The sequence below is a fragment of the Pezoporus occidentalis genome, unplaced genomic scaffold, assembly GCF_034315485.1.
Source record: "Pezoporus occidentalis ecotype Australia unplaced genomic scaffold, CSIRO_AGI_Poc_V1 ctg83, whole genome shotgun sequence".
In the NCBI taxonomy this organism is placed as follows: Eukaryota; Metazoa; Chordata; class Aves; order Psittaciformes; family Psittacidae; genus Pezoporus; species Pezoporus occidentalis.
Window position 1 is genome coordinate 3,118,997 of NW_026916192.1, and position 19,425 is coordinate 3,138,421.

Genomic DNA, 19,425 nt, shown 5'->3' on the forward strand with positions numbered 1-19,425 from the left:
TCTCAGCTCAGATTCTACATGAATGTAGCTAGAAAACCCCACCCCTGTGGCATCAATTCCTTTACTCTTACCACCACTATACTCACCCAAAAGAGCCCTTGAAGTAAACTGATGGGAGTTAACTGGTCATTTCCACTTCTACTGCATCAAACAAAACCAGAAGTGCCATTCAAACCTCTCCCCATGCAATAGCTGGTGCAATGGAGTGATTTTTTTTTAAATAAGTATGTAATCAATAAAATGATCCAAGAGAAAAAAAAAAAAAATGTAGAAACCCAGCAAAATTACATGATCCAGATGCCAAAGTTGGAGCAAAGTTGGCAGTGAATAATTCCATTTGGGTGGATCAATCAGTGTCCTTCTCTGGCCCATTTTGGCACAAACCATTTTTCCCAGAGCATGCCTCATGTTTGATGGGGAAAAAACAAACGACAAATAAAAAGCCCAAACCAAATACAAGACTGAAGGCTATTTTCAGGGTATCTGTTAGTATGTAATTCTTGCCACCTTTTATTCCTCAGAAAATCATTAACAGTTTGACTTCACAGTTGTAAGAACTGAGAGGCCACACATAATCTTGCGAAGATAAATGGAGGAGTACGCCCTTCAAATAATTTTGGTATCAGTGTCATTTGCTTTTTCCAACTGATCTCGCCAGTTTTACTGCACCCAAACATTGCTTACAGGCATCTTCAGCAACAAAATTGCACAGGAAGTATTTTCTCTACATCCCAAACTTAAAAAAGATTTCTGTACACAACTGCATAAACGAGAGACTGATAGAAGACTTGGCTAGCTTTTAGAGGTGTATATCTGTTTCAACTCTGCTTTCATATCATTTTAGAACTGAATGACAAACATATCCTATTACTTCACTCATTCCACTCACAAATATCACATGTATCAACTCTCTCCATGTATGAAAACAAATCAGAAAATAGCATATACTTTTTTGATAGTGGAACAGTAGCTACATCTCTTTCAATAAGCATGACATAGCAAGACCTACTTATCATAAGAAACCTACTTATTCTACATAGCTAGAAACATCATTCATAAGAAGGATGTGGACCTGTTGGAGTAAGTCCAGAGAAGGCCATGGAGATACTCCAAGGGCTGGAACAGCTCTGCTCTGGAGACAGGCTGAGAGAGCTGGCTTTGTTCAGCCTGGAGAGACCTTAGAGCAGCTCTAGTGCCTAAAGAGGCTGACAAGAAATCCAGAAAGGGACTTTTTATAGAAGCATATAAGGACAGAACATGGGGTTTAAACTGACAGACGGGAGATTCAGATCAGACATTAGGAAGAAGCTCTTCCCAGTGAGGGTGGTGAGGCCCTGGCACAGATTGCCCAGAGAAGCTGTGGCTGCCCCATCCCTGGCAGTGTTCAAGGTCAGGCTGGATGAGGCTTGGAACTGCATGAGTTTAAGGTCCCTTCCAACACAAACCAGTCTGTGATTCATGGGGGTTGCTGGGTGGGTATTGAAAGAAAACTGAGACAAAGCATAGGTCCCCAGAGAGAAGTGAGGATGCAGCAGTGGAAAATGATAGTGGCCTGATGTGCAAGCTTCTCTGGAAAAAAGAGTGCTACAGACTGAAGTCAAAGTAAAGTATCTCCCCGGAAGAAGCATTGTGATTTTAATCATAATCCCAAACTACACTTTTTGTACTTCTTGTGAAGTGATTTTTCCTGAACTGATTTCATCACTAATCTCCATTTCAAATGCACATTAAAATGGTAGGGAAGGAGCAATTACTCTAGTTTTATGCTCATATATACTCTTCAAATAGACAAGTATGATGTGCAACTCAAATGGCAACTGAGGAAGTTGCAAAACTATGCATAAATTGGAAACATCATGAGAAACAAGCTAAATTACAGATTTTTGGGATGCACAGTGAGTAGCTGCTTTTTGAGTAAGTTAAAAAAAACCCATGTTTATACAGGCAGCGAGATGATAATTACAGCTACAAATAAGGAAAGAATCCTGAATTTAGCAAGATACATTTTTAGGGAGCCACTTAAAACCTAGTCTATTAACTGTGCTTTCAGGATCAAAGTTAAAAAACAAAATCACCAAACCAAATCAGAAATATGTGAAGTTGCATTCTTCCAAACAAACTCCCACAAGCATTATCTGCACTACTATCTGACACCAATCAGCACACTGTAAAAACAACTACACAAAATAAACCCAAATAAAACCTTACTGCAATTACACCTTTGCTCCTAGTCTAGTAAAAATGTAGGAAGGCCAGAAGAGGAGACATTGCAAAGCGGAGGAAATTATGCATGCAAATATCTGGAGAAGATGCAAAAATATATTGTTAATTCACATATCACAAGAAGCAGCAGTTGCAAATATAAACAGGCAACAGTGGCAGTCCAAACATGAAACTGCACACAGGAAGCTCAGCTCCTGCTTGTGAGAAACATTAGAAGCACCATTAAGGATGAAGCAACTGGTCAGATGAAAAGGAACAGTCATGAGAAAAACAAGAGTGCAATTGATTTAAATGTAAAGAATTACACAGTCATTTGTCATGCCTTCTACAAGCACAGCTAACTTCAATTACATCTTGCAAATTGTTTGCAAAAACACAAGTTTGGTCCACAGTGAACCCCACACCTACACAACTTCATAATTTGCACATAAGTAAATGGATCACCAGGCACACCTCCCCCTTCTTTATTTTTTCCACCCCTCATGGAAAGCAACCAAGAAAACAGGATTAAATTTAGAACCATGAAATCTTTAATCCATAGCACCATGGTATGAGGGACTTTGCTGACAGCTTAGAGAACTAAACACTGAAGTAGTTTAGAGATCATTTTCATATAGTATTTATAACAATGTGGGATAGAGTACTGCAGACAGCAGCAGTGCCCAATTTGTTCTAATGTTCTTGAGGCCAGAAGAATTACAGCTGAAGGAAGCAATTTCCAGAACAGCTATAAGACAGAAAGGACAGACTTGGTCAACTCTCAGTTTGGATTGTCTTGCTAGTGAGTGTAAACACTCAATCACTTCAATCTGTGTGCATTTTAATCCTGCACTGAATTAAACATGGAAAGGGTGATTCACTTTGCATACATATTCAATGACAGCAAGATTGTGACAGCTGTTCCATACTGATGGCACAAATCCCTTTTTATGAAAGGTTGCCTAGCAGGCCAAGTTTTAAATTCAACAACATCCGAGACATCTCAGAACATATCCTATATGCCTCTAAGGACATCTCAGTCTACAAAGCAGGTATGAAATGATTTATATATTGAATAAATATTGGGTCAAATGACAAAGGAAGAGACTTTGCATAAGTCTGCCTCCTAGTTTAGATAAAATGGTATTTAAATATATCTACGTAAAACAGTGTTACTCCTTTCTGCCTCTGGTCATCACATAGGAAGACAATTAAAGAAGGCTTCAGTGTTACTTGTGGTAGGAACTGTCAAGTCCCTTACTCAGAGAGGACCAGATTCTCACTTAAATCAGTGAGGATTTACTTGGGAGTAAAAAAAAAAGAACAAACCAGCTTGCAGCAGCAGGATGGTAATGTTGAAGATCACATTCTCTACAAAGATGAAATGATGAAATTTAAGTCTGAAATAACAGCTGTTACCACAAACAAAACTGTTGCAAACACCATCAATAAAGCTTTCTAAGCCAACCAACTACACTGACAGAAAAAGTAAAAAGGCTGTTATTGTACCAACTATGAAATGCATTTGCATTCAGTAGTTATTAGCTGTTCCCAGCAGGGAACAAATATAAGACCAATATGTTAACAAGATAATAGCAAATCAGTGTCACTGCAAGATGCAGGCAGAATTAGTAAGGGTCATTTGATTCCTGCATTGTCTCTGGGTCGGTAGAAAACTGGTTAGAGGCATTCTAAAGCAAGAAATAAGACAAACCCTCAGTCACCAAGTTGTCTACAAAAATTGCATTGTAATGTATGTAGATGCTCTCTGCATTCAAAATTAATTTGATGCAATCAATAGCTTCCAGAGCTGGGTACGCACAAGAAATTAAGCTTCTTTTAAAACTGGGTATTTGTTCATAGATGTAAGCTGACCTGAGCTCATAAAGTTGGATCACTCACTATGGTGATGATGCCTTTTTTCCAGTTGAGTTTCAAAACAGATCTGACAATCTATTTAAAGGACTGTACTCCCATTTTTTACAATCCTAATTCTGAATTAGAGTGCAATTAAGCAAAATTCAGCCTTGTATTCAAAGGTAGCTAACCTATTTTAAGAGAAACAAAGCACTGCATGACTACTGATAAATTTTCAATTTAGAAGACCTGTGAAGTGACAGGAAAAAAGGCAATTTCATTTCCAGTGAAAAGAAACAATCAGAAAACTCCTATGCAAATTTCTGTTCCATATTCCTCTTTCACAAGTCATAAGACATTGTACATGGCATGCAGGGGAGCAGCTGGTAAATACAATTTACTGCTAAGCATCCATGTGAACCTGCACCCACTCTGATACATAACCATGTCTTTGACATGATAGCCATGCTCCTAGGAGTTAAGGCAGCCACCCATTACCTTATGCTTACACATGTATTTTCAATATCATTTGTTTCAATCCCATTCTGATATATTTTCTGAAGCAATGAATAGCAGACACATCCCACCAACCAAACTGGACTGGCAATCCACCACCCTGATGGGCTTTAAATAACCAACTTGACAAACTTCTTCATGTACCCATGGGTGGTTCCACAACTCAAAGTAAGCTGAAAATTGGTGCACAAATCTGAGATTCCTAAGGAATGGGGAGTTAAACATGTACGTGTCCCATCCTTTACAATAAAGGCATACAGTTAATCATATTAAAACCAGAACCCAACAAAACTAAGAAGTAACTACTAAATAACAGTTGCCCATGCTGATTTTATCACTGCATTGGGACTTTCCTTGAAATAGTAATACTTTGATCATATTAATGCTTGTTACTTCTAACTGCAATTCTTGAAGTCTACGCAGTACAAAATTGTTCAAAAGCCCTTAACCCATAAATCAAATCGGCCAAAGCCTTCAAGCAAATTGGGAGATTGTTTTGAAATAGTCCTGGGAGACCTAAATACATTAATTTAACAGAAAATGCAGCTAAACCTCCTTGACTGCTGCTCAAATAATGGTTATTTGGCTCTCTAACCAGCCTGCTCAAAATCTCAAATTTCCATTAGCCCCACACATACAATCCCCCCCCTTCCCGGTGGGGCTGGTGGTGTCACATGTCTAGTGTACAGGACACCAGCAGGTTACAGAAGCTCAACAGAAGCACCACCTTCAATTTATTCCACCTTTTAAAAGATGAGATATGCCATTTATCTCCACGTCTTTTCCTCTGAACACTGCTCTTTTAAACTGAAGTTTAAAGTCTATGCAAAGTAATGACAGAATTATAAAACTAATGGTGCACATGAGATAAGAGTAATTCAGTGAGATGCAGCAAATTAGGTAAGCTATTGATTTAGCTAAACTGCAGGAATAGTAAGCACAACATAAACTGCAAATATTTAAGTGTAACCAGAAAATGATTAATTTTGGTTGAGAGCTGGGCTACATACTTCAGATTTGTTTAGATTTAAGAAGCCTGCCTATTATTTAAATCCTATGTCCTCTTTTTGAGGGTATAATTTAATAAACAAATTCAAATATGTAGAGACACGTGAAGGTTTATTCATATTTAATGCAGTAACAATGATTATACTAGTAATCAGGCTAGTCAAAGGGAAGCATGCACTGGTACATTTTCCAGCAGAAAAGTAGATAGCTATTGACACAGCAGCCTTCAAAAAGTAAAGAAATCCTAGCACTAACTGCCATTATGCTGCAGATAGTTTAAAGAAAATGGCATGTAAAAGTTCAGCTTAAAAGATACATATAAATTATACTAAACAGGCAACTTCTCACAACACCATCAGCATTTTACATTCTTAAACACAGCCTGTTCCAGTGTCAGTGACTAGAAAACCTTATTGATCAGGACAGCATGAACACAGAGTGAAATCCCTCCAAATACCTTCACTGCAGGAGTGCTTTGCTCATTAGAGACAGATGATGACAGACACAGAGGTGTAACTACATAGTCACAATGTCCAGTTAAGTCCTTAACCTCTCTTCTGAGACCTGACAGCTGCAGGCACAGTAAAGACTAATCTTGCATCCCAAACATTACCGAACTTCTGCATCGAAGAGCCTTAGCCTGGTACCTGGTAAGCACTGGCCATTCACGTCAGATAAAGTGGGTTTTGCACACCTACACTGCAGCAACAGATCTCTGTAGTCTACACAGACTTCCCTGAAGGAGCACAAACAATCTTATTAGGGAGCGGCAGCCACCTCACCACAGTGATGCAGGTTACACAAGCTGCACAGGGCTGTGGCTAAACACTAAATACTTCCCTCACAGCACTGCAGATACAGTCGTAGACTGAGCACACCTATAGGTGTTGACGGCACCTCTGATGTACCCAGGGGATTCACTTGAGCCAGTGACAGGTGATGGCTTGGAAACACCACCGCTAGGCCTCAGGCCAGGTCTGAATCAGTACTATAAGGACTGGAGAGCATTGGTTGTTCTGACTTATTATTGTGCCCTTTGGATAAGGCAGAGTTACACAGTGACACGTTGCATACGTGCAGGTGCAAAATCTCATACTGGGAACAGGAAATAACATTTCCAACTGGCAGCAACTCACAGTTTTGCGAGGAATTCATCCCGCGTTTGACAGTACTGCTCTTTGCCACTTGGGGAGCACTGCAACAGAGTGCTGAGTCATAAGTCCATCCTAACCTGTAGCAAACCTCTAAAAAGGGTGCTACCTCAGTTTTTGAGTGTGTCCCCAGCTAAACACAATTCCCCTGACACTTTGCATCTGCAAAGAATGCAGCAGCATTTCAAACACCTAAATAAGTTACATTCTAACAAATTTTGGCTTGCTGACACGAAACAAACAGTATCTATTCCAGACAGGCCTCACTGTGAAGCCACCCTGTGAGATACTTGAGGTAGCACCCAAAAGCAGAAGTGTGGCACTGTAATTACCAGCTACGTCAAAAAGCAACTGGCAAAAGGGAACAGAATTCCATCCTTGTCTAAGTTTAAAGCTAGCAATTCATAAAGTCACAGCTTCAAATAGTATAATCTAATTAATTCTTGGCAGATTTTTGCATGTTATTTCCCAGATTAATTTTTTTTTAAAGAAAACAAATGGAAATGTCATGTGTAACAATTCTTTTTTTTTTTTTTTTTCACTATTTCAGCAAGCAGCAAACCTTTAGTGCGATGCTTTCTCACCTAGGCTGCAAGTCTACAACAACCACACAGAAGAGAAAAATCACTGGCAAGAAATCAGAGCTCCTATTTCACATGGCATCAAAGACAAGAGCAAGGAAATAGGCACCTCCGGCCACATCATGGTGTCCTTCCTCCCACTATTCACAGCTGCATCTCAGTACAGCACATGCTGATGCTATTTTGGATCATGTGCGTTACGGTGTAGGAGCTGAGAGGTGGGGAGGAAAGACAGCCCCTGCTCATGTTCACATGCCATAAAAAAAATTCTAGCATGAAAAACTCCTTTGATATTTTGACAAACAAATCACACACACAATATTTTAAAGCAGAGTGGCAAAGGAATTTAGAAAATTCACTGCAAATGCTTCTTAAAAAAAGGTCTTTAATCATAGAACAATTTGGCTTGGAAAGGACTAAAGCTTATGAAGTTCTAACCTCCTGCACGGGCAGGGGCACCTTCCCCTAGAGCAGGTTGTTCCAAGCCCCATCCAACCTGGCCTTTAACACTGCCAGGGATGGGGCAGCAACAGCTTCTCTGGACACCCTTTGCCAGTGCCTCAGCACCTTCACAAGGAAGAATTTCTTCCTTATGTCTAATCTAAGCCTCCCCTCTGTCAGTTTAAAGCCATTCTCCCTTGTCCTGTCCTTACAGGCCCTTGTCCAAAGCCCCTCTCCAGGTTTCCTGTAGCCCCTTTAGGCACTGGAACTGCTCTAAGGTCTCCCCTTAAGGAGCCTTCACTTCTCCAGTCTGAACCAGCCCAGCTCTCTCAGCCTGGCTCCAGAGCAGAGCTGTTCCAGCCCTCGCAGCATCTCCGTGGCCTCCTCTGGCCTCGCTCCAACAGCTCCACATCCCTCTTCTGCTGTTGCCCCACAGATGGATCAGAACTGTAGAGGGGGGGTCTCCCCAGAGCACAGAAGACAGGGAGAATCCCCTCCATGACCAGCTGCTCATGCTCTGGGGATGCAGCCCAGCAGACAGGGCGTTCTGGGCTCAAGCGCACACTGACAGGTCATACTGGGCTTCCTATCCAACACCCCAACTCCTTCTCCCCAGGGCTGCTTTCAATCCACTCTCCGCTCAGCCTGGATTTGTGCTTGGGATTGCCAAGACCCTGGTGCAAGACTTTGCATTTGACCTTTCTGAACTTCATCCTTTACAAGTGAAAAGTGCTGGCTAAGAGAGAGATGGTTGCAAGTGCATAGTGACTAGGACAGAATGAATCCTCACTGGGGTATCTTATTTCCTCTTGTCATTTTGCAAATATCATAACCTCCCACTAGATTTTATACTTAAGAGCTATACAGAGCATTTTAACAGCATCGGAATAGTTTTCTGCTTTTTCTACCTGCATTTTGACTATGACCTTTATTCATTTCCAGTGTTTGTGAGAGCTGGTTTACAGTCCTACTGACATCACTGCCCTATGCTAAGCATCAGATCTTCCAGGACACACCAATGAGAAAGCACAGGCCTACCAGTGAGCAGCACTACTGACCTCTGCCAGTTTGTATCTACTCGTACTGCGCAAAGCAACGCTTTGAAAAAAATGCTACTATTTACAAAGGTGAGAAAATCATTACTGCCACACTACCAAAAACCCAGCAGGACAAGAAATACTTCGAGCAAAATTTACTTCATGAATATTTCAAATTGGCCTTTCCTGAATGAAGGAGAGTGGTCAGCACTACTTGTTAGAAAGGACTGTTAGAACATATTGCCAAGGCACATGAATGCTACCTGTAGCATTGTCTGTTTGAACATTAATATTTAAGAATACTTTTAAATCAAAGCATTTAATAGCTGCAGCTAGTCAAGTAACATTTTATATTATACAGAATATATGTTACTGGCTAAATATTTGGTAACCAAAATCTATACGGTTGGCTGATTTAACTTCAATAGCTACTGATTATTCAGCCCAGAACCTCAATTGGAAGGCTACCAGTCTGACAGGCAATCTTTATTTCAGCAAGAACCAAACTTTAGCTTGGTTTATATCTGTTTATGATGAAGTGAAACCCACCAACCAAACCCTGATTCACAATTGTATCTCCTTAGCAAGCCAGTGCCAATTAAGTCCCCACCTTTTGCCCACCTGAGTGTGGATTCACTTGCTTGTTGACCACAATATTATTCAGAACAAGAGCTGATTTTCACCTAATCATACTTAACATAAAGAATTTTAAAACAGCAGTAGTTTCCTTCTTAAGTATGTTTGATGATGCTGTCATAACAACATGCAAATACTTCAGCTTACAGCAAGGATACATTCATTCCACCCAGTGTTTATTACCGCGCTTCTTGATAAGCCCACCTTATATTATTACCTGCAATATATTTACTAATAAAAACAGATAAAAACTTCCCCTACATTTGAAAACACACATGAAAGCTGTTTAAAGGAGCATTTTTAAAAGAAGCTAGTAAATAAATCACTTCTTTTTTTAAACCTATTTGCCAGATAGTCAAATGAAGCTGTAAGTCACCTCTGACTCTTGTAGCATAAATAAACCTGCTGAATGCTTATTTGTAATCCAAGAATATTGTATTACAGTAGTGCCATCAGGCTACAAGGCAGGAATTTCAATGCGAGCAAAAATCCAAACCCATTCAAGATTTTTATTTAAAAAAAGGATGGATTTTTGCATGAGTATCTACGATTAAATTATCTAACTGGCTTCTCGAATTCTATCAGTAATAACGTGAAACAGCCACGAAAGGCTGCCCAGCGGCCCCGTATTTTCTGCAAAGCCCGCGGAGCCGCACACACCGCTCGGGTGCCCCACGCCCCGGCTGCCTGACAGCTCCAGGGCCGGGGCGGGGGATGGGTGTCTCGGAGCCGCCGAGCGCTGCCTTGGCACCAGCTGAGGCATCAACCCCTTCCCCTGCCACCGCAGCTCTGCGGAGCCCGGGGGCTGCTCCCGCCACCTCGGACACTCCCCGCACCCGGGCGGCCCCGCGGGGCTCGGGCGCTGCCCACCGCAGCCCCTGGCCCACGCCTGGCGGGCACAGCGAAGCCTCCGCCGCGGCGCGGTGAAGCCAGCCCGGGTAAGAAACGGGCTCTTCAGGGGCTCGCTGCCGGCCGGAGCAGCCGCCCCACCCCCCCGCGCTCCCTCAGGCCGCCTCGGCCCTGCAGCACGGGTGGGGGCGGGCGGCGCAGCCGCTGCGGGGCCAGGCCCGGAGAAAGGCCCGGCGCTCCCGCTGCAGCCCCACCGGGCTGGGGGCATCTCCCCGCCCCACGGCAGGAGGGAGAGGCCCGGGGGGGGGGGGGGCGCGGCGGCCCCGGCACTGAAGGACATTTTAGCGGCTGGTACCTAGCCCCGGCCCCCGGAAAATGGCTGCCGCTGGAGCGGGGCCTCAGAGCGGCCGCACCGCCGGCCCGGCGAGGGGAGGCGGAGGGTGATGGCGGCTGTCGCCACCTCGTACCTTTGAATTTGAGCTCGTGCTGTGGTTCGAGGCTGAGGACCTGCTCCGCTTTCGCCATGTTCCTCCTCCTCGGCGGTGGCGGCACCAGGCGGAGAGAGGAAGGGACGGGGAGGGAGGGGAAGGAAAGGGGGAGGGAGAAGAGGAGGGAAAGCAGGCGGGGGGGGGGGGGGGGCCGCGCCCGGCTGGTTTATTCAGCCCCGCCGAGCGGCCCGGGAGCGGCGAAAGCAGAGGTGCTGCGGGCGGCGGCGCGGGGACAGGCCAGGGAAGGCGGGCGGCGGCTGCCGGCGCGGACGCAGGCAGAGGGCGGGAGGCGGGATGATGCAGCACGGAGGGACCCAGAGAGAGGCTGCGGCTGACGTCTGCGCCCGCCCGCCCCCCGCCGCGCCTCCGCCCGCCCTGCTGCCGGCAGCACGGGGCCGAGCGGGCGGCGGAGCTGGCTTCGGGCTGGTCGTCAGACTCCAGCTACCTGAAACCGGTCTAATTCATATTAACGCTGGAAATCACGACCGGTAACGAACGCCGTATTGCCCAGTAGCAGCCTGTTATGTCAGGCCTCCAGTCCCTACACCGAGGACTGTTTCGCCTCGTGGTTCACCGCGGAGCCGCATCCCTGTGGAGGGGACTAGGGGGACAAGCAGCCAGCGCAGGGAGCTCCCGGGGAATGGCATACTGCGGGCACCGCGGCGCGGTCTCCACGCAGCCTTCTCTTCTCCAGGCTGAACAGCCCCAACTTTCTCAGCCTGTCTTCATACAGGAGGTGCTCCAGCCCCTGATCATCCTCATGGCCCTCTCCTCTGGATTTGTTCCAACAGTTCGATGTCCTTTTTATGTTGAGGACACCAGAACTGCACACAATACTCCAATAGTAGTACACTTCCTTCCTCTATCACTTCAGTTGTTTAAACATTCTAGAAGTTCCTCAGAATGTATAAAGTATTGCTGTAACAGTCAAAGTCAGCAGGGAGTAACAATGGAACAGGAGTGTGGGATGCCCTTATCAGCAGAGACACACCAGTCTTAAAAACTGGTAACTGATATACACCAAAAAGTATGTGTTAGGCAACTTCAGACATAGAAGAATTGCAGAGATAAAAAGCAAGTGTATCAACATCAGTTGGCTTTCAAAGCATAGGAACCCAAAGCACACAGTTTAGGTCGAGCAAGTCCTAATCAAGGCTGATTAGCAAACAGGTGAGGTGAACAGAAATATGGTAGAACATTGGGAAAACTCATTCAACACACCAATACAACCAGCGTGGTGCAGTGTGCCTCACCCTCATGTGAGTTTTTTGGTATCATGTTGTTTTACTTCAGAATTGCAAAAAAAAAAAAAAAAAAAAAAAGGACAAGGTAGCTAAAAAGATCTGAATTCTTAAAAAGAGGGTTACTGGTGATAAAAGCAACAGCAAATGGCTGATATAGATGTTAAAACAGCACTAAAGTGGATGAAGGCATTCAGTGTTCCAAGCCCATCTCCATTGTTCACACCACATCTCAACATTTCAGCTGCTCTTCTCCATGATATCCCCCATTTTCCAGCTCTTCTGCTTAACCACCTCCAACCCCATTTCATCTTTCGGTTTTGTTCTTTCATTCAATGCCAAACCAAAACAAACACCCATACACATTTAGTATAGCTCTTGGTTTTGCACAACGCAAATGAAACCTGCCAACTCCTAGATGAGACATTAGGACTAATATTTAGAAGCCTCAGCAATGTTTGGCAACACTCGCAAATACTGTGTTGTTCTTCAAATTTCTTCTCTGCTCAAGAAAAGATAGTCACACAAGGTTGTGAAAGAGAGCATTTTCTTTTTTAGGTCTCTGCTAGTCTACTTTTCTTAGTTACTCAGAAGTCCTTGGTTTCTGATTTTTGCTACTTTTGGGAGTTTAAATTATAGCGTAAGCTACAGATGATGTGACATTTTAGTAGATCTCAGAATCAGAAGAGAACTAATTTCACTCTGGAGTAGAGCTGTCTGTGGCTGATACTCTGGAAAGGTTATCTTCTTTCACCTAATTTCTTTGGGTTATTTTCTAAACAGATTCTCTTACTGAGCTATGCATTCTCAGTCCAGCAATTAGTAGAAAAGACAAGTGTTATATGAATCTGCAAGTTAATTGGAAACTAACGGTGAGGAATACAGCAGAGGAAACTTTAGACAACATACAGTCATACATAATAAAAAACCCTGAAGTAAGCAACTGCTCAGTGTGCTACTCAGACCCTTCCAGGTTCTACTTCTGAAAGTACAAAGCGTTTGATGATCCACATCTTAAAGGGTTTGCCAAGTTGTATCATCTTACCGCAGCTGGCAGCTCTGAACCCACCTGCTTGTATGCGAAGGACTTGCCCATGCTTTGATCCAGACTGAAGTTTTTATAAAGCACAGCATTGTTTAAGTTGGAAATTTATGAAGCAATGAATGCAGGTTGTCAGGTTTGTTATATGTAAATAATGCGTGTACATTTAACATTGTGCAGATCAGATTCACTGAAACAGGCAAGCATGAAGGCCACCTGCAATACTACATTCTCATTACATACAAAAACCCATCCTCACTTTATGAACAAGACCAGAGGACAACTTGTTGCCCAGGTCAGGGTTTGTTTAACAGAAGAAAAGAGATGAACACTACGGGGCAACTACAAAGAACACCTGAAAGCTTTAAAATTGTTCCAGTATTAAGAAGAGTTTAATCTGGTGCATAACTTTTACCTGAAAAGCTATGAAAGACTTTATCCAAAGAAAACATTCTCATTGTTTGTGTGCAAATTAGGTGGTTTACATTTGGTTATCTAGATTCCCTATGCAAACACACATAAATGTTTATCTCTCTATTCTAGCACATTCCTTGTATTTATCTTTCTTATACTCTGATTAACATTCTTACCCCCTTATACAAATATATTTGATACTCTTCAAAAGCCATTTACACACATCTAAGGATAACTTAAAAACAGCAGGTACTGAGCAATAATTTTAAGTTATTCCAGGTCTCTTAAAAGAATGACAGGATGTTTCCTGCATATGAGCTCCAGCCAGTGGCTCAGCAGACACTTGTAGCCAATGTTTTCAGGTGAAACAGCAGTACCAGAAACAGGACTTTATTTATGCTTTTGAAGGCTGCTATTAACTGAACATGTTAAACTTGCATCACACCCCAAAACAAGAAAACTACATCTTTTCAGCCTCACAGAAGACAAGTGAGATAACTGCACCCAGCTCCATAGTTTTGTGCCCTACGTAACCACCAAAGCAGTGCTTTTAAAAAAAACCAAAAAGCAAATTGCCAACCAGCTGGCTGTATTACCAAATAAAGGCTCCCTTCCCAGCATGACAGGCTCCAAAACCACTATGCAGATATTAAAAGCACTCTGCACTTTTGATTGACAGAAACCTGGCCTAAGCAGTCACAAATTTTATGTTTCATGCAGTCTAAGGTAAAAACAACATATTTAATAACTTGACCCTGGCAGAATTTGTCAGACCTTGCTCTGGTGTGTGGCCTGCAGTTTCTCAGACATCACGCTGCAAAGAAAGGAAGCATTACACAAAAGCTGCATTCTCTCTGCTGTTTTTCCCCATCCCTTCTTTGTACAAGTTTGTCTTCTGCCTTTGTGTATACATAAAGCAGGGAAAAGCCTCAGTTTCTGAATGACCAGCAGTCACCACTTTTGGAAAAAAAACTATTCAAACTACTACTTAAATTCACTTCTGCTATGGTATTGCTTACATTCCTCTCCATAGTTCTATTGCTATTGAGATGTTGAGGATTTTGAAAGCATTTATAAGCAAAGCCAGCACATTTATAAACAAAGCCTTTTATTAATAAAATGTTTACACCTTTTTTTTTTTTGCACAATACATCAGACTGGTAGTGACTGAGCATGTTATTACACTATAAAAGTTTATTACGAATGCTTAGGCTGAAAAGGCTGTTTACATTATGCCAAATCAACACCTCCTTATTTGCATTCTATCCACTATGTGGGAATGTAACAATTCAAAACAAAAAGGAGAAAACAAAAGCCTGGTTTTCCTCATTAGCATCTACAAACCAACAATACAGACAAACCTGTACACACTCTCAGGACCAGCCCAAGAGAAGACTAAAAAAATGTCTCAAAACATTCATAAGCTTGGGAATTCATCACTACAATATTTCATCACTAGTAATCTGACTACATTTCATGCAGTGAAGCGATGGTTGTAAATTTGTGCAGTTTACAGTGCTGCAAATGCTCTGTAACTTCGAGCGGCTTAAGTTTGTTTTACGAGAGATACTATAATAAGAAGGCACAGACCTTTCAACCTTTGTAACAGGTTAAGCCAATCCTTTAATGAAAAGGCAGAACATTCTTATGAGGGACAAGAATTGCTGATACAAAGGTTAACCTTCAAGCTTAATTTTACAGGCAAACATTTACTACACAGCAAAAGCTATACGCACATCAGGTTATTTTTGTGCCCTGAATGCACAAATGCAAATGCAAAAGTTTCTCATTTAGAAGAAACCTACAGAACTTCTTTATTTCTTCATTGTACTGGGTATGGGGAGCACAAGGGGAAAGACTGCCAAAAATCACAGAATCGTATAATGGTTAGGGTTGGAAAGGACTTTAAGATCATCCAGTTCCAACTTCCGCTGCAAAAAACGCGATACATTTGTGTCTTAAATCAATTCACTGTCACAATTTCAATGTTGGATGTACAATATTCAGAAATAGAAAGTATATAAAAAAGGAAGTTAAAATACAGAAGAGTTTGTCTTGCCACTAGAGCCTTATAATAACTTGCTCCCCCAAGTGAATGTGCTTTTAAAGCCTTTGTTATGTGGTATAATACAGTATGGTACATGTCTCAGCTGTTATGTCTTCATAACAGTTTCATAAGGCTGTACTAATGAATTACCATTTTGTTCACAAACATGTGCCACTGTGACAGATAATTCTAGAACCTTTGAGGGGAAAAGGTCATTCTCCACATATTCTTGGCTAAATCCCATAAGGAAACAAAGAACAAACTGTCAAGAAAACATAATGGATTTAATAGGAAATACATACTGTAACATGAGTAAAAGTGAGGCAAGATAGTAGCAGTGAAATCCATCTAGGTGTCAGAGTTACAGCATATCCAAGTGCAACAACTGGATGGCGTATCACACTCGCACAGATGAAGAGCATGACAGAAAATGGTCTGTAACCTTCAACATTTGAAAAAGTAGCAGTTGGTTTGTTCAATAACACATATGTGAAAACATTAAAAGAAATTAAGCAAAGAAAAACCCAACCTTCTTAAAGGAAGAATACCTTTACAAAGGTAACTAGCTCCTTGAATAAAACTCACTGTTAGTGTTTCAGTAAAAATTGCAGAACCCCAACTTGCAGGAGGAGGTAATGGGAACAGCAGATTTTTTCTTCTAAGAAATCTTAATTCTAGAATGAGGACAGTTTCAGCAAACACTGTCCCAGTTTCTGGGGGAACAAATCATCCTACAGCCTTGATTTTTCCACATAAAATAGGAAGCACCAAATAACTCTAAGCCACTAGAACTTCTCTAAGTATTTCTAAGTAGCTGTTTGTAGCATGTACACTCTGACAACACCATGTTCAAAATCCAGACTTGAGAAGGATGGGGAGGAAATGGGAAGGAGGAAAAAGCTGACCCTAGGATCATTTTTGCATGCCAGAGACTAAGCCACCAGTACTGTTGCATTTCAGATTAGTCTTATATCCCTTGACAGATTTGTTATCTGTGACACTTCATGGATAAAGTTTGGTAATGCTTGCTTGATTTTTTCAAGTCATGCATTCTGGATTCTAGCTGACCAGGAAAGGGTTTGCATTCAGGCTTCTGACACCCCCAAAATAACAGAAGGGATTTTTTCAGAAACATTGTTGTCAGAAGGCCTAGTAATTTTAGGGAAATGTGTTTTGGCACTAGTTTTCTTTAGAGAATTTTGTGAGGATTTTTAAAATGCTTAATTCCAAGCACACAATTCTCCTGCTTCAAGTAACTGACTTGCGGCAACAAAGTCTCATGTTGCTTTAAAATAACTTCCTGCTAAAAATGTGAAGAAAGTTTGTCCTTCTCTCAAACATGAAGAGCCTCTTTTTTAGAGGTTTAAAGTGTTAGAGATACATGAAGCTTTTTAGAAAATGAATAGGCAGTGTAGAAGTTTAAGTCAGTGAATTATTCAGGTTCTCCTCATAGTCAAGATGATTTTTTTCTACTTCTAGGTAGCTATTGCTGCTTATGAGTGAACTACAGGGTGAATAGCTACACAGGTCAGACAGCTTCTGTCCTGTAATTCACCAATTCCCAAGACAGTCTTTGCAGATTGCTGACATGGCATACCATAACTACACCATCCTCAATAAACACTAAAGACTGTTTCACAAGTCATTCAGACATCACTGCTAAGGCTTCCTTTTCCAACACTCAATATATCATGGTGGAACTTAACACTAATGTTAATGAATAATTTAGGATTAACATTGTAAGAAAAATCTTACTGAGGCCAACCAACTTTTCAACCATTCAAGATATTCAGCCTGAATTATTTTTTGATAATTAAAATGATGCTTTAACCACAAATACAGACACCTCTCAACCAGGTTAAAGGATATGACTTTCAAATCAGTAAGTAGGCATTACCTCCTCTCCTTTTATTCTCAAGTATGTACATAACCTTTCTTGTGCAAACTGGTAGCATTAAACTGGTACTACGCACACAAACATATCAAAGACCCAGGTCTGCATAAAACACCCCCCTAAACTATTAGCTGTCTGATCCTGTAGGACTTAAAGGAAAGGCCTCACTGATGTCAGTAAGGGATTTGAAGTGCAATGATTTGTTTTGTTTCAACATGGATCTACTAACAAAGTCTCTACCTTCTGGGCAACAGCTAAAGTTAGAATTGTTTTAGAATTCCTCAAAGCACCTATAACAATTTTCAGTAGTTTGAACACTAGATGCTTCTGTTATTAAACATAAGCTTCCAGATTTCAGCTACTTAAGCATTTTATAACACCAGTTTTCAGCATGTATATAAAATACACTACAAAACTACCAACAGCACAGATTAGGAGCCTGGCAAGTCAGCTTAGACGCTTGCAATTTAGAGGACTGGATGAAGACACCCTCCAAAACTTAGGGAGCATATTTAAGTTGCTCCAAAGCTTAAGAACTAAATATTTATCAAATGGTATTTTTGTACAAATCTGTAACTTTCATGGGAAGGAATTTGTGTGTTTAGAAGCGGAAACAGTCATACCCTGTCAGTTAAAAAATGCTCTGTATCAATGACACAACATGCACTGCACTACATTTTTACATTCTTGATACCTCAACCCTTCCAAACTTGTTTTGCAGCAATTAATTCCCTTTAAGAGTATCTGGAAGTCTAGTCTTTATGATAAGCTCCATTCATTAAACAGAAAGGCAAACATGGAAGAAAACATCAGTCCTGAGCTTTTTCAATAACTTAACAGAAAAAAAAAAAGAAGTTATTAAAAATTTAGCTGGAATGGTTAATGATCAGCACTCCAAACACTCAAAGGCTAATGTATCTCCAAATAGAGAAGTTATGTTAGGACAAAATACCGTCAATTTCAGCATGCCTAGTGCCAGATGAAAGCAGATGGCCTAACAAATTATTAATACAGAAGTAACCATTTTGCTCCAACAGAAATGAAACAATGAACACATGCATCTCATCCAGGGAAGATTGCATTCCAGCTTTCAGCTAGGGCCAACTGATCAATAAACAGTTATCTTGGCTCAAGAGAACTTACATCAACAGTCTGTCATTTGAAATAGGCATGCATTAAAAAGCAGCCTCACTTCTGTGTTTGTAGTTTGGACAATCTGAAACACTGGCTATTTCTGCGTTTTCATTAACTGCAGTAATTCAAGATCAGAACTGCAAAAAAGCGGATGAAATACGCTGGCATTCCACTCAGACTGGTAACAAAAGTAGGCAGGCAGTAAGACTTAGCTACTTTTGAGAAGAGACAGATTGTTGTTTTGAGTTTTTGTTTTCTTTGTTTTTAAAGTCTAATTTTGGTGTATAGCAAATAGTACAGATCAGAAAGCAGTTGATAAGGATTTGCTAAGATCTATGGATCTCTGACTGAAGAACTACAATAACCTCAGTACTAGCCTAGCTCTCTGTCTTGCCTAGTGTCCAATATTTTGCTTTCAAGTTAATATATCTTGGATGGATACTGTTAAGTCGTTTTCATTATCTCACTAAAAAACAGATTAAAATCCATTTCTACTACATGATAACAGGCAATAATAAATTATAAAATCTGAAATTCATTTTTCTACTAATCTACAAGAAAGATATTCCCAATAACTGAGACTTTGCTTCTACTGCTACCATACTTCCAAGGTCAAGAATTTCAAGATTACAAACCAACTTGAATAAAAGCAGAAATTTCTGTATTGCAGTTAAGATACTGAAGCACCTGCTATCTTCATATAAAATAGACTTCTGAAGCACCGTGAACATAAAATGTTTTCAAAACCTTGCTGAATTAGATAATCACACAATTTATTTTTAAGAAATTTACCAAGATTTAATCTTTGACTAAGAATTTAGACACTGCAAAGAAATCAGGGATTTCTGTGACTGCCACTGTGAAAATGCTACACTGAATTACTAACC

General features: G+C 41.3%; 1 protein-coding gene across 2 annotated transcripts in view; it reads right to left on the minus strand.

Annotated features, from left to right (window-relative positions):
* VAPB (VAMP associated protein B and C) overlaps nt 1-11,044 on the minus strand; it is a 35,050-nt gene extending 24,006 nt beyond the window's left edge. Inside the window, exon 1 of one of the 2 annotated variants that reach the window (XM_062604186.1) lies at nt 10,746-11,040. In XM_062604186.1, the coding sequence (XP_062460170.1) occupies nt 10,746-10,803 (58 nt within the window). In that variant the 5' untranslated portion in view covers nt 10,804-11,040. Of the gene's footprint in view, nt 1-10,745 lie in introns of both variants that reach the window. The other variant, XM_062604187.1, reaches the window with a different exon arrangement.
* Nucleotides 11,045-19,425: the final 8,381 nt, after the last annotated feature.